The 14,412-nt window shown below is 34.8% G+C and overlaps 3 protein-coding genes across 3 annotated transcripts; 1 reads left to right on the forward strand and 2 right to left on the reverse strand.

The window, feature by feature from the left end:
- The first annotated feature begins 1,512 nt into the window (after positions 1 to 1,512).
- LOC127796941 (pectinesterase 1-like) lies at positions 1,513 to 3,010 on the forward strand. The gene is made up of 4 exons (XM_052329341.1): positions 1,513 to 2,022; positions 2,146 to 2,352; positions 2,486 to 2,727; positions 2,851 to 3,010. Exons 1-4 carry the CDS (start codon positions 1,513 to 1,515, stop codon positions 3,008 to 3,010), a joined length of 1,119 nt encoding a protein of 372 aa, XP_052185301.1.
- A 1,692-nt stretch (positions 3,011 to 4,702) lies between these two features.
- On the reverse strand, positions 4,703 to 6,345 carry LOC127798130 (uncharacterized). The gene is made up of 3 exons (XM_052331467.1): positions 5,829 to 6,345; positions 5,694 to 5,740; positions 4,703 to 5,141 (listed from the first exon to the last, which is right to left on the reverse strand). The coding sequence occupies exons 1-3, from the start codon at positions 5,956 to 5,958 to the stop codon at positions 4,884 to 4,886; spliced, it is 435 nt and encodes a 144-aa protein (XP_052187427.1). The 5' UTR covers positions 5,959 to 6,345; the 3' UTR covers positions 4,703 to 4,883.
- A 5,104-nt stretch (positions 6,346 to 11,449) lies between these two features.
- On the reverse strand, positions 11,450 to 12,945 carry LOC127796942 (pectinesterase 1-like). The gene is given in 5 exon segments (XM_052329342.1): positions 11,450 to 11,609; positions 11,729 to 11,961; positions 12,100 to 12,306; positions 12,435 to 12,644; positions 12,646 to 12,945. Coding segments are annotated over 5 exon segments (1,110 nt in total).
- Positions 12,946 to 14,412: the final 1,467 nt, after the last annotated feature.

Here is a 14,412-nt window from a genome sequence, read left to right on the forward strand (position 1 = left end):
TACTCCTGAGCTCAGTTCGTTTCTTAGATAAAACTATTTTACGGGGCATCTCCTTATTTATCTGGACCTTTTCTTCCTCATTGTTTTCCATATCAGCATAGACTCTCTTTCCTTTTTTTCGATCACTGTTTATCCTTCTAGCTAGGCCCCCTATCAGCATCAATCTTCTGCTTGGAGACAGTTCCATTTCTTGTCTTCGATGTTACCTTCCCCCTTCTACTTTTCTCTTTCAGGTACAACTTTTTATCACTATAAGAAACATCAACCGTATTGTCCGTATCAATTTGCGTAACATTACTTCCTCGAAACCCCTCTTCTTTGAATCTAGGATTTCACCATCATCCTTAGGTCTCTTAGATCTTCCAGTAACAAGTTTCACTTTCTTACGGAGTTTACTCTGCCTTGAGCTTGCTCCACTGCACATCTTTCAGAATTACTACTTTCCAATTCCAAATTCAAAAAACACTAAACGTTAGTCACACATAAACATTACCGTACTGCGTATGGTTCCTCCGGAGCATTCACTTCAGCAGAACGCAAACTGAAACACGGAAATCAAAGGAAAATAGGCAAACGGAAATCGAAATGCAATCAGGCTACACCAAAAATGCGCAAGCCACATTCAAAAGGTATTATATAACAGTACTGCATGGAACCAGAGGTCTAGGGTTTTACCTCCGTTGATTCGGTTTTGGCATGGTTTGTGCCCTGCTGTTTGCTTTCTCTGTCAGCGTCACCATACGACGCGCGAAGAACCCCTGGGCTATAAAATTGTGGGTCGATTCGAAGGGCTCGGTATTCGGTTAAGCAATGGGCCCAGCCCAACATAATATCTCCAACTCTTGGACTGGTCGGTTGGGCTAAGACGAACGAATTCCCAAACCCATAGACTAAAGTACGTTTTTGTTACTTTATAATAAATTAATTATTATATATTAATATTTGTTATCAACCGTCTTCAAAATTCCATTCTATTAAATTTTAATTTATCTTTGAATTGTTTTTATCAAATTCTATTAATGGAAATTGGCCTGACATACTAATGTAAAATTCAAAATTACTTGATTGTTTGATTTAAGTTAATTTTAACATCAAATGATTTTGAGATATATAAATAGAATTTCAAAAAAAATGATCAAATTTTAACAAATATCAAAATTTAAGGACTATGATGATAAAAATTAAAATACTAACTAATTTAGTATGAAGTATAAAACTCTACGAATTTATCCATCATTTTTCCAATGATAGAAGGATTAAAGTACCAAAAAAGAAGGCTATTTTCTTACTCCGCTAAAAAACCTCCATGCATTTAATTAGGAAGAAAATGACATATTTGTAATTTATGTAGTCATGAGGGGCATCCTTAAAGTGAATATTTAAGGTACAAATCCATGCAACCCCGACGATCACTCTCGATCCCATGTTCCTATCTCTCCCTCTCTCAACAGAGCCTATAAATGTCTGAAAGAGAATCCATCCAAATTATAAGACAAAGCAAGCAAATTAAAAATGGCAGGAAAATCTTCATCTTGGAAGCTAATAGCTGAGGCGGCCATTTTGGCAATACTTGTAGCTGCAGCAACACTCCCTTGTGCAATCTCTGGCGACGGAGCCCCAGTGCCTGCCACCAAGTCTGCTGTCAAGCATTGGTTTCAACAGAATGTCCAGCCCGCTGCCTCAAGAAAGGACTTGGACCCTGACCTCGTCGAGGCAGAGAAAGGCGAGCCCAAGATAATCAAGGTCAAGCAAGATGGCTCTGGTGACTTCAAAACCATCACAGAGGCCTTGAAAAGCATTCCCAAAGGCAACAAAAAAAGAGTTGTTGTCCACATTGGTGGTGGAACGTATAATGAGAAAGTCACGGTTGACCGAACCAAGCCATTTGTCACATTTTATGGGTCGCCTAATGATATTCCTACCATAGTGTTTAGCGGCACAGCTCTTAAATATGGCACCGTCGATAGCGCTTCGTTGATTGTGTTTGGTGATTACTTCATTGGTGCAAACCTTATCATTTCGGTATGCTTCAAATCCAAAATTTTATGTAATTAATTACATTATTTTAATTTTAGAGAGAATTAGAGAGAGAGCGAGAGAGAGATAAATTATACATGATTGTATCGTGGTGTTTGATTATTACAGAATTCAGCACCAAGGCCAGACGGAATTATGAAGGGTGCACAAGCAGTGGCAGTTAGAGTCAGCGGCGACAAGTCAGCGTTTTATAACTGTAGAATTCTAGGATTTCAAGACACGCTTTTGGATGACAAGGGAAGGCATTTCTTCAAGGATTGCTACGTTGAAGGCACTGTTGATTTCATCTTCGGCGATGCTAAATCTATTTATTTGGTATCATCTTTCATTTTTAAACATACATTCTTGCAAGTTCAAATTAACTTATTTTATGTTTCTTTCATTATACTTTCTCACTTTAGATGTTTGAATTTTTTTTTTTTTCTAAAAAGAAGGTTTTGATTTTTAGGATTCGGAAATACATGTAATTCATGGCGACCAAGAAGCCATGATAACAGCACATGCAAGGAAAGGCACAGATGAGGATGCGGGTTATGTATTCCTCCACTGCACCATCACCGGCAAAGGTGGCCATGCCTACCTGGGTAGAGCTTGGTTCCCTTACTCCACTGTAATTTTTGCCTACACTGAAATGAGTGAGGCGGTTAGATCTGAAGGGTGGTCCAACGACAAACATCCAGACTATGAGAAGTAAGTCATCTACACATACACGCATATATATATATATATCTGTGTGTAATTTCTCCTAGTCCTTAATTTGAAACATGATTAATTTGTTTGATTTTTTTATTTTTATTTTTTTTGCTTTTGTAGGACGCTTGTATACGGAGAATACAAAAATACTGGTGTCGGAGCTAGTCCTGATGGTCGGGTTAAATTTGCCAAGCAGTTAAGTGATGCGGAAGTAAAGCCCTATCTCAGCCTTGGCTACATTGAGGCTTCCAAGTGGTTGCTTCCTCCTCCCAACCACTAAATTCACAACATGATTATATCATCAAAGAACTTATGTCAGCATTGTAATAAATACTAAAATTGAAGATTAGGTGAATGTGCATAAAGAGAGTGCACAGATTGGCATGAGCAAACTCGAAGTATCTACCACAATAATCGGAGATATCTTAATTTTAATATTGAATGAGAAGAGTGTTTGGTCACTGTTGATCAAAAGCATATCAATTTTGTTTTTGTTTTTTTTTTTTTTTTTTGTGTGTGTGTTAGACAAACTATCTACCTTATTTCAAAAAATCCAACTTGAATAAAGATCAATGTTGAGTATATCTAGTGCTTTATTTTTTCCGTCCCTCTCCTTCGTACATGGCTAATAGATCCATTTTTTAATACAATGATATAAGTTATTAAAAATATCCACAAAAGTGACTTATAATTATAAAAATATTAGCCCTAAATTATTCTATTGACATTTATGTTTGAATTAATGTTTTGCAAAGAGTTCATTTTCTTTAGAAATTTGAAAATTTTGAAAAAATATTATATTTAATGTACTTTAATTAGCCAAATTAAAAGGGTAATACTTAAATTTTTTTCTGCATGTTTGCTCTACATATATTTGCATGTAGCTGTTGAAATGAGCAATTTTGCCGCTTTTTCTTTTCCATTTTTGGGTAGAATGTTGATTTAGATCATTTATAGGTTTCGCAAGCCTAAGGTGGCATCATTTATGCATGGGAATTTTTGAAACTAAATATCAGCAATTTGGAATTTTAGCTATGGCCTTAAAACTCATCGACGTTCGAGAATCCGTCACTGGATTTTTCAGTCTTTTGCCCTCTATTTCCAGTGAGATTTCTCTCATTATAGATGTCTGTAGTGGCGGTGGTTGCCTTTTCATTTCTTTATTCTTTTTTTTTATATTTTTGTAATTAATTAAAGAGATTAGGAAAAAATTATTTAAATATAATTTAATTTGAGTCTAGTGTTTAAAACTTAAAGAAAGAAATATCTTGATAAGGGAAGAAAAATGGCACAAGGAAGATCTATGGAGGCAACTTTACTTAACATTTATTTTAGTAACTAACAAAAAAGGGTTAAAGCATAATAAGTATATATCATATAAAAAAATAAAATATAATTATTATAACGTAAAAGAGTAATTAACATCACTCATTAAAAATACATGCAACTTATACTCGTAATATAAAGTCAAGTCTAAATATGATGAATAACAGTTTACAAAACTGTCGGGAATTATGGTGTTTTTCAGATGATTGTTTAAACTGTCGGGAAAATTTTTCTAGCAATACCCCTTTTTCTTGTAATATAAATCAGAAAGTTCAAAATATGATGAACAGTCTCAAGGTCTATATTAAAGAAAATACAATTAATTTGAACGAAACAATTATTATTATTTCACGAGCCAACATTCTCAAAATTGTAATCATCTGATTCGAGTGATAGGAACTGAATAAATTGAAAAACTATCCAAAAATTTATCTATGTATTTTTGTTTTTCTAAGTCATGTTAGTGGAGATTTTTATTTCAAGTAAATTATTTTGCATGAAAAATATATATTGTTTATATAATATTACCTATAAAACATATTTTGCTGGGCAGGAAATATAAATCCTTGGGTGTCTTTATAAAAGATAATTAAAATCATAAATAAAAATAATTGAAGAAATACAATTCATGTATGCTACTATTTTTAAGAGAGATATGAATACAAAATACAGAAAGAGATCGAGAGGGAGAGGGAGAGATATAATATGGCGTTTTCCTGATAAATTAATTAGTTTTATACAAATTTGCTAAGGCTAGTTGCATTAATTCGCTTTGTTTGTCACCTAAGAAAATAGCGAACTGACTAACCAATACGTAGTAGAACTAGCTAGGGGATATACAGCTTGTTGCCACACTTGCACCGCCATGCCTCCGGGTAGTATTCGGCCGTTATCGGCGTCCTCGGTGGTGGCACTGGGACGTGAACCGGCTTGCATGGCTTGCACTTGCCGCACTTTGACGTGCACTGTGGCGGCGACGATCCCGGCCCTGTCAAGAGCCGCCTGGCCCAGCCTTGATTTCTCTTGCATTTCGTCGACACTGTGAACTCCTCTCCAGCCATGTCGCCTAAACCCCTCTCAAATCCCTGATCCATGTTTAGCTCGTAATTATTATATATAGAAATAATGTAACATTAGAAGATTACGCTTTATGTATCACATAAATAAGTAGCATTGATGTCATTTCCCACGATTGGATTTAGCCCCACACACAATATTACTCACACAATTTAAAAAAAAAAATTTAACTTGATTTAATCTTAAGCATTACCTTTATATATAATCTTACTTAATATATAAAACAATTCATTCAATTTTGATTTAGTCAATAAATTATTTCATTATTGTGGGATGATCTATATAAATATTAAAGCTAAACTAGAGTAAAATTTTCGTGTCTAATAATTAAACTCTTGGGATAATCATTTTTGTGCAATGGATGGGCAAAGGTTTAACCTGTGATTTTTCGAACTCGCAATATATTGAATTGAACTCTTGACTGCTCAACCTATGACATGGAACTTCTTATAATTAAACTCTTGATTTTTATACGCGGTGTATGTGATTAAATATTATACTGTAGCATTCATGATCCCCATCCGAGATTAAGACGATAATAAAACAAGAAAGTCACCCACCTGAACATAAAATTCAGCTTCACCGGCGAACACTGTGCACTTGGAATCTGCAAGACATTAATATCAGCAGAAATGATGTAAATTAATTAATTAATTGGTGAGGAGTAGATGAAATGATGAAGGCGAAGTTCATACTGGAACAAGCTGGAGTTGGTTTGCTGGTGATTCTGTTTCCTCCGAGAGCGGAGAGGAAAATAAGGAGGAGAAAAACAGGTGCAAGCTGTCTCATCATAAAGGGCCGTAACCTACGAGTCTTCAGCTCCATCAACACCTACGTACGAATATGATCGAAGAAGAGAAATTGATTCTTTCGATGAACAAGGTGAGAGCAAATTAAGGTTAATTTGCTTCTCTTTAGAACACAATATATCTGTGCTACTGTGCCTATTCGATCTCCTTGATCTGCACTCTGCAGCAACCTACGAAGGTGGAAGAATCTCAGAAGCCTCGGAGCCGAGAATTATTATGTCGTGGAGCGGGCGCCTTTTGTTTAATTTGCGGAGACTTGGGAATGTGAGAGGGTTACAAATACAAGCATCTGGATAATGGAATGGGATTTTGATACTTTACATGGTTTATATATATCCAAAAAAACAACAAATTATAATGTATATAAAAAAATGTATTTATTAGGAGAGGGGAGGGGAGGAGAGGAGAGGAGAGGGTGGGGCGGGGGGCCCTGGGGGTTGTGATGGTGAATCTAAGTTGATCGTCGTGTCCTCAGTTTTTCCGTGTTTGGGCCACAGATTCTGTTGCAGGCTTTTCACTGTGCCTTTCCCCATATCCCAGTAACAGTAGTGACCACAATTATGTAACCCACCCACCCACTACCCTTCACCTTCGCCCTCTATTTCTCTTTCTTCCTCCTGCAAATTCTATTCAAAATCCCACCCACCCACCCAAGGATAAGATTCTAGGCTTCGTTTCATTAATTTATGTACATAACTATGTATATATATATATATGAATCGAGTAAGATTTTATTTAAAAGGCGGATGGTTATGGTCTTGACAAAATTTTATGTAATATTTTTATGGATTGATCATTAAAAGTCATTCCATTTGAATACCAATTGAGTTCTTCCTTGAGGTTTTATTGTAATTATCCCTTCACCCTGATCAAGTACACTACCCACTCTCCCTTTCCACCAGCATTAGTAACCCCGCAGTTCTTTACCCAGTAACAAACTTAAATGATAATCAAAGCTTAATCTTTTTTGCTGATTTGCCTTTTCAGTTCTGATAGGGAGGGAGAGCAAAAAGAATCGCCATGTGGCATTTGACTAAATTGTCACATAGAAATTAAAAGGGTGGGAGGGAGCCATGGTCACAGATCCAAAGTCATTCTCCTCCCCTCCATTTGTCAAATCTTGTCATCCCAATGGCAAAGTAGGGACACCACAAAGTACAAGAATTTGGTAAAAAAATTTGGGCACTTGTTAATTGGTTTCTCATGAAGCACATCCAAACAAAAGGTGCTGCCATCTGAGTGCATTTCCCTTGTTGGGTCATGTCCCAGCCCTTGTTGACACTCTTTTGGAAGCTTAGCTTTTCTAACATGTCCTAACTATTTGGTACAATGTATTGTAGAGCCATGGTCTTCACTCAATTATTTGCCTCAACTTTTGTTCTTTTTCATTACTATATATCTATTTGGACCCCATCTTAATTTCCTCTGGCAAATTAAGGGATGTGACAAAACAAAAAAGGCAAGGCCTTTTAATGCACGCGGTCTTCGGGAATGGTACAACCAAGAATTTCACACATAATAATATGATTCATAAATTTACATATCTTAAAGAAAATAAAAAAAAAAAGTGTTAAAGTGACCCATAATTATATATAAAAGAGATCGCTGCTAATTAAATATCATTCTTAATAATTCTTCCTACTGTAATACAAATATATGATAACTCAGATTAAAATACCATAATCAAAGTATATATAACTTGATTCTAATTTGATGATTCAACCGTAAATCTCCCCTTTTTGATTCAATAGTCCAATCTAATTCTCTAAATATTGAGTTAGAGGTTAGAGCTCTTGCCCATAATAACTAAGGCCTTCCGCTCTCATTATCAACCTTAATTATACAAGATCTCATTGTCTCACTCAATGGTGCAAAATTTGAACTTCAAATTGACTATTACCTACTCCAACTTGAGGTCTGATGGGAAAAATATGGAAATGATATATTCGTACAAATTATAGGAGAATGAAATTAATATTTATGAATAAATGACAATAAAAAGAAATGAATTAGGGCACCTTTGATGTAGTATCAAAGTAAAAGGCAAAGCCAAATAAATAAATATATATATATATATGATATTGAATATTGATATTTAACTTGAATTCTTAAACTCAAATGGTATTATTTCACAAGAGGAAAATAGGTATTTTATCCACTCGATCCACCATTAATTTGGCTTAGTTAAGAACTTGAGTATCAAATATCAATGTTCATTACATTTACACGAGAACCACAATAGGAGTGTCCAATTAATTATATTAGATATGTCGGTGTCAATTTGTTGGATTTTAATTTTTATTCTTTTTCTGAACAATGAGGCGAAGTCTCATACCTGCGATTTACCTCCCTTGACATAATCGAGGGTATAATCACCGGGACCGGGCAAGGGCGGTCATCCCAATCAATTATATTAGATAGTGTATTTTATAGTTATTTAATTTATTATCTAATTATTTCTATTACTAAGATAAATATATTCTTCCTCGGTAAAATAATTGTCAGATTCAAATTAGATATCCTTTAAGACGGACCTTGGGCCCGTCCAGCATTTTTTGGGCTTGAGATTTGTTTAAGTTGGGCCTTGTATTATAATTTATAGATGGTGGTCCATCCTGGACTTACATGTATATTTATTTATTTATTTTATATATATATATATGTTACATGTATATTATATATATATATGTTACAGGTTGGACAAGAGCCTGCGGGGGCATGCCGACAGTGTTTCCAGTCAGCAGTGGAAAAAGGGCACCCGCTACAAAAACAACGGGTCCTCTGATTGACGAAACATCCAGCGGTTAAACACGGTGATTATCTGGCAAATCAGCCACTGTATCAGAGCTTCGTGCATTCTTTCCTCTTACTATGGCTAGCGATCAGAGCGGCCTCTCCCTCTAGCGCCAAAATGTCGATGTTTAGAATTAGTCGACCGTAATTCATAGACCGCAATGAGAAAATAAGTCAAAATGCATGGAGGAGAAATAAAGTATAATGTACATAGGAAGTTTTTACGTGGTTCAGCCAAAATGATGTCTATTCCATGACTGTTCTCTAGGTATTTCGGCAGAGTAACAGTATATTATTCTTCTTGTCCTCTCTTTTACAATGGTATTTGACCTATTTTTTAGTGAGGGGTGTTTACAATTACATAAAATTCATGAAATGGAAGGATAATGACAAGGGGGACAAAGTGTCCTTATCAATTCCACAAAATTGAGAGTGGGCTCCGTGTTACAGAGGATTTGATTTATCTTTAGATAAAGTAGGTGGGTCTTTGCCTCCAGTTGTTCCGCAATTTTGTTATTATGCGAAATGAAAGATTAGGCCAGCTAACTGGAAGTATTGCTGAGAGCTCATTTGATTCCTCGATCTGAGCCTGGGTCTCAATGACGTGCAACCCTATTCTGACGAGCTTGGCCTAGGTCTATTGGGTTTCTGGCGATTGGGTCGATCTGCTGGATCGAGTCCAACCCATAGGAAGTGGTGCAGAAAATACCCATAACAATTATATATAAAGGTAATGTTTAAGATTAAATCACGTTAATTGGGGCCAAATTCAATCATGGGAAATGACATCAATGCTACCCTGAGACGCTAGCTACTTATATGATGCGTAAAACATAATCTTCTGATGTTACATTATTTCTATAATAACTACGAGCTAAACATGGATCAGCGATTTGAGAGGGGTACAGGCGACATGGCTAGAGAGGAGTTCACACTGTTGACGGAATGGAAGAGAAATCAAGGCTGGGCCAGGCGGCTCTTGACGAGGCTGCCACAGTACACGTCAAAGTGCGGCAAGTGCAAGCCATGCAGGCCAGTTCACGTCTCAGTGCCACCACCGAGGACGCTGGTAACGGCCGAATACTACCCGGAGGTATGGCGGTGCAAGTGTGGCAACAAGTTGTATATCCCCTAGCTAGTTCTACTACGTACTGGTTAGTCAATTCGCTATTTTCTTAGGTGACAAACAAAGCGAATTAATGCAAGTAGCCTTAGCAAATTTGTATAGAATTAATTAACTTATTAGGAAAACGTCATATTATATATCCCTCTCCCTCTCCCTCTATTTTGTATTCATATCTCTCTTAGGATACATGAATTGTGTTTCCTCAATTATTTTTATTTATGATTTTAATTATCTTTTATAAAGACACCCAAGGATTTATATTTCCTGCCCAACAAAATATGTTTTATGGGAATATTATATAAATAATATATATTTTTCATGCAAAATAATTTACTTAAAATAAAAATCTCCACTAACATGACTTGGAAAAACAAAAATACATAGATAAATTTTTGAATAGTTTTTCAATTTTTTCAGTTTCTATCGCTTGGATTAGATGATTACATTTTTGAGTATGTTGGCTCGTGAAATAATATTAATTGTTCTGTTTAAATTAATTACATTTTCTTTAATGCAAACCTTGAGCCCGTTTATCATATTTTGAACTTTCAAATTTGTTTAGACTTGGCCTTATATTACAAGTATAAGTTGCATGTATTTTTAATAGGTGATGTTAATTACTATTTTACGTTATAATAATTATATTTTATTTTTTTATATGATATATACTTATTATACTTTAACCATTTTTTGTTAGTTACTAAAATAAATGTTAAGTTGCCTCCATATCTTCCTTGTTCCATTTTTCTTCCCTTATCAAGATATCTCTTTCTTTCTTTTAAGTTTTAAACACTAGACTCAAATTAAATTGTATTTAAATTGTATTTTTTATTTATGAATAGAGAAAAATTAGCTAAATTTAATATAATTTGATTTTAATTAACTGAGTGAAGTCTAAAAACTAACACAGGAGGAGTTATAACAATAAGATAATAATGGCATTTATTACAATACATGCAAACAATAAAAAATATTTCGATTTCAAATGAGGTATTAGTATTACAAATACATGTTGTAAGAAATAAGCTATATTTATTATATTTTAATTATTGTCAAAATTGTAAGTATTACCCTTTTATTTTGGCTAATTAAAGTACGTTAAATATAATTTTTTTTCAAAATTTTCAAATTTCTAAAGAAAATGAACTCTTTGCAAAAAATTAATTCAAACATAAATGTCAATAGAATAATTTAGGGCTAATATTTTTATAAGTCACTTTTGTGAATATTTTTAATAACTTATATTATCGTATTAAAAAAATGGATCTATTAGCCATGTACGAAGGAGAGGGACGTTAAAAACAAAGCACTAGATATAATCAACATAGATCTTAATTTATTCAAGTTGGATTTTTTGAAATATCGTAGGCAGTTTGTCTAACCAAAAAAAAGGTGATATGCTTTTGATCGAGAGTGACACCCTTCTCGTTCAATATTAAAATTGAGCTATCTATAAAGAGAGATTTTCGATTATCGTGGTAGATGCTTCGAGTTTGCTCGTGCCAATCCGTGCACTCTCTTTATGCACATTCACCTAATCTTCAATTTTAGTATTTATTACATTGCTGACATAAGTTCTTCAATGAATCTAGTGACTGGGAGGAGGAAGCAACCACTTGGAAGCATTAATGTAGCCAAGGCTGAGATAGGGCTTTGCTTCCGCATCATTTAGCTGCTTGGCGAATTTAACCCGACCATCGGGACTAGCTCCGACACCAATATTTTTGTATTCTTTGTATACAAGCGTCCTACAAAAGCCAAAAAAAAAAAAAAAGAATTCAAACAAATTAATCATGTTTCAAATTAAGGACAAGGAGAAATTACACACAAATATATATATATATGCGTGTACGTGTAGATAACTTACTTCTCATAGTCTGGATGTTTGTCGTTGGACCACCCTTCAGATCTAACCGCCTCACTCATTTTAGTGTAGGCAAAAATCACAGTGGAGTAAGGGAACCAAACTCTGCCCAGATAGGCATGGCCACCTTTGCCGGTAATGGTGCAGTGGAGGAATATATAGCCCGCATCCTCGTTCGTGCCTTTCCTTGCGTGTGCTGTTATCATAGTTTCTTGGTCGCCATGTATTTCCGAATCCTAACAATCAAAACCTTCTTTTTAGAAAAAAAAAAAAAAAAAATTCAAACATCTAAAGTGATAAAGTAAAAGGAAAGAAAAATATAATAAGTTAATTTGAATTTGCAAGAATGCATGTTTAAAAATGAAAGATGATACCAAATAAATTGATTTAGCATTGCCGAAGATGAAATCAACAGTGCCTTCAACGTAGCAATCCTTAAAGAAATGCCTTCCCTTGTCATCCAAAAGCGTGTCTTGAAATTCTAGAATTCTACAGTTATAAAACGCCGACTTGTCGCCGCTGACTCTGAGTGCCACTGCTTGCGCGCCCTTCATAATTCCGTCCGGCCTAGGTGCCGAATTCTATAATAATCAAACACCACAATACAATCACATGTATAATTTATCTCTCTCTCTCTCTCTCTCTCTCTCTCTAATCTAAAACTAAAAGATTGTAATTAATTACATAAAATTTTGGATTTGAAGCGTACCGAAATGATAAGGTTCGCACCAATGAAGTAATCAGCAAACACAATCAACGAAGCGCTGTCGACGGTGCCATATTTGAGAGCTATGCCGCTAAACACTATGGTAGGAATATCATTAGGCAACCCATAAAACGTGACAAATGGCTTGGTTCGGTCAACCGTGACTTTCTCATTATGCGTTCCACCACCAATGTGGACAACAACTCTTTTTTTTGTTGCCCTGGGGAATGCTTTTCAAGGCCTCTGTGATGGTCTTGAAGTCACCAGAGCCATCTTTCTTGACCTTGATTATCTTAGGCTTGCCTTTCTCTGCCTCGACGAGGTCGGGGTCCAAGTCCTTTCTTGAGATAGCGGACCGAACGTTCTGTTGAAACCAACCCTTGATCGCAGCCTTGGTGGCAGGCATTGGGGCTCCATCGTCAGAGATGACACAAGGGAGTGTTGTTGCGGCTACAAGGATTGCTAAAATGGCCACCTCGGCTATCAGCTTCCAAGATGAAGATTTTTTTGTCATTTTTAATTTGCTTGTTTTGTCTTCTAATTTGGATGGATTCTCATTCGGACATTTATAAGCTTGAGAAAGAGAGATCGAGAGAGAGATGTAAACATGGGACCGAGAGTGATCGTCGGTATTGCATGGATTTGTACATTAAACATTCACTTGAAGGATGCCCCTTATGACTACTTAAATTAGAAATATGTCATCTTTCTTTGTAATTAAATCCATGGAGGATTTTTCTTAGAGCGAGAAAAGAGCTTTGTTTGTTAATACATTAGTCCTTGAATCTTTGGTAAATTGATGGAAAAGAGCTTTGTTCGTTAATACATTAGTCCTTGTACCATTGGTAAATTGATGGGTAAATTAATTATTATATTTTAATTCGTAACATAATAATCACTAAATTTTTATATTTATTAAAATTCAATCACTCTTTTAATTATTATTTTTTCAAATTTTGTTCATTAAAACTAAAGTGGCCTACATTAATATAAATAAAAAAATCATTTGATGCTAAAATTAACCTAAATCACACAATCAAGTAATTTTGATATTTTATATTAATATATACTAAAAAAATCAAAAGATTGACTAAATTTTTATAGAAATTGAAGTTTAGTGGTTGTTAATAACAAAAATTAAATCATATTAATTAATTTATTATAAAATGAAAAACTTTCAAACTAACAATGATGACAACGTAATTTATTAATTAATTTATTATAAAATGCAAAATTTCCCAATAAACAATGCAATATTTATCTGCCAAGCTAGCCAAAGTCGTACGTTGGTCTCTGGGGTTGTGAATTCCCTTGAACTGAGCCCGAGCCCAACCAACCAGCCCAAGACTCTGTGATAGAATCTTGGATTTGTACGTTAAAAAGAAAATTCAAATCTTCATCATCTAAATCTTGGAAGTAGTTAGTCGTTGATGGTAGAATAGGCAAATGTGTTAGGTGGATTGGCATGAGCAAAAGATTCACAACAGCTGGAGCCTGGAGAGATGTCCTACAACTCTTCTTTCTTAATTTCGTTCTTTTGGTTTTGGTTTGATGTTTGGGATACTAAAAGCCTCTGTATCCTGTTGCTAGAAAATCCAACTTCTTGAGCAAGTAAACATCTAGTGAAGAAAATCCAGTTTCTTTCTTTTGGTTTTTAGGTTTCAAAGCTAGCTTTTGTTTTACTGAAGAAAAAAGATGAATACTTTTGCATATCTTCTGTTGTATGTAATGGAAGCCCGGTTATCCCCCAATCTTTGGCAATTGGCAGGGCCGCCGCCTGGCCCCCCTTTCTGGTTATCTTATGTTTTTCTTTTGGTATTTTCTTATGTATGTTACCACTTCATCATTATTGAGATTATTTTTATTAAAAAAAAATCTTAAATTATTTACATTTTTAAGAAACAAAGATAACCTTAATAATTATGAAAGGACAGTGAATATAAGAGATAATGATAAGAACAAATGCATTACCCTATCTAGT

Source organism: Diospyros lotus, chromosome 3, assembly GCF_014633365.1.
Source record: "Diospyros lotus cultivar Yz01 chromosome 3, ASM1463336v1, whole genome shotgun sequence".
Classification (NCBI taxonomy): Eukaryota; Viridiplantae; Streptophyta; class Magnoliopsida; order Ericales; family Ebenaceae; genus Diospyros; species Diospyros lotus.

Coding starts and splice junctions, on each gene's coding strand:
- LOC127796941 (XM_052329341.1), top strand. CDS start 1,513: ATGGCAGGAAAATCTTCATCTTGGAAGCTAATAGCTGAGGCGGCCATT. Junction 2,023..2,145: donor GTGCAAACCTTATCATTTCG/GTATGCTTCAAA, acceptor TGATTATTACAG/AATTCAGCACCAAGGCCAGA. Junction 2,728..2,850: donor AAACATCCAGACTATGAGAA/GTAAGTCATCTA, acceptor TTGCTTTTGTAG/GACGCTTGTATACGGAGAAT.
- LOC127798130 (XM_052331467.1), bottom strand. CDS start 5,958: ATGGAGCTGAAGACTCGTAGGTTACGGCCCTTTATGATGAGACAGCTT. Junction 5,741..5,828: donor ACCAACTCCAGCTTGTTCCA/GTATGAACTTCG, acceptor AATGTCTTGCAG/ATTCCAAGTGCACAGTGTTC. Junction 5,142..5,693: donor AAGCTGAATTTTATGTTCAG/GTGGGTGACTTT, acceptor AACATGGATCAG/GGATTTGAGAGGGGTTTAGG.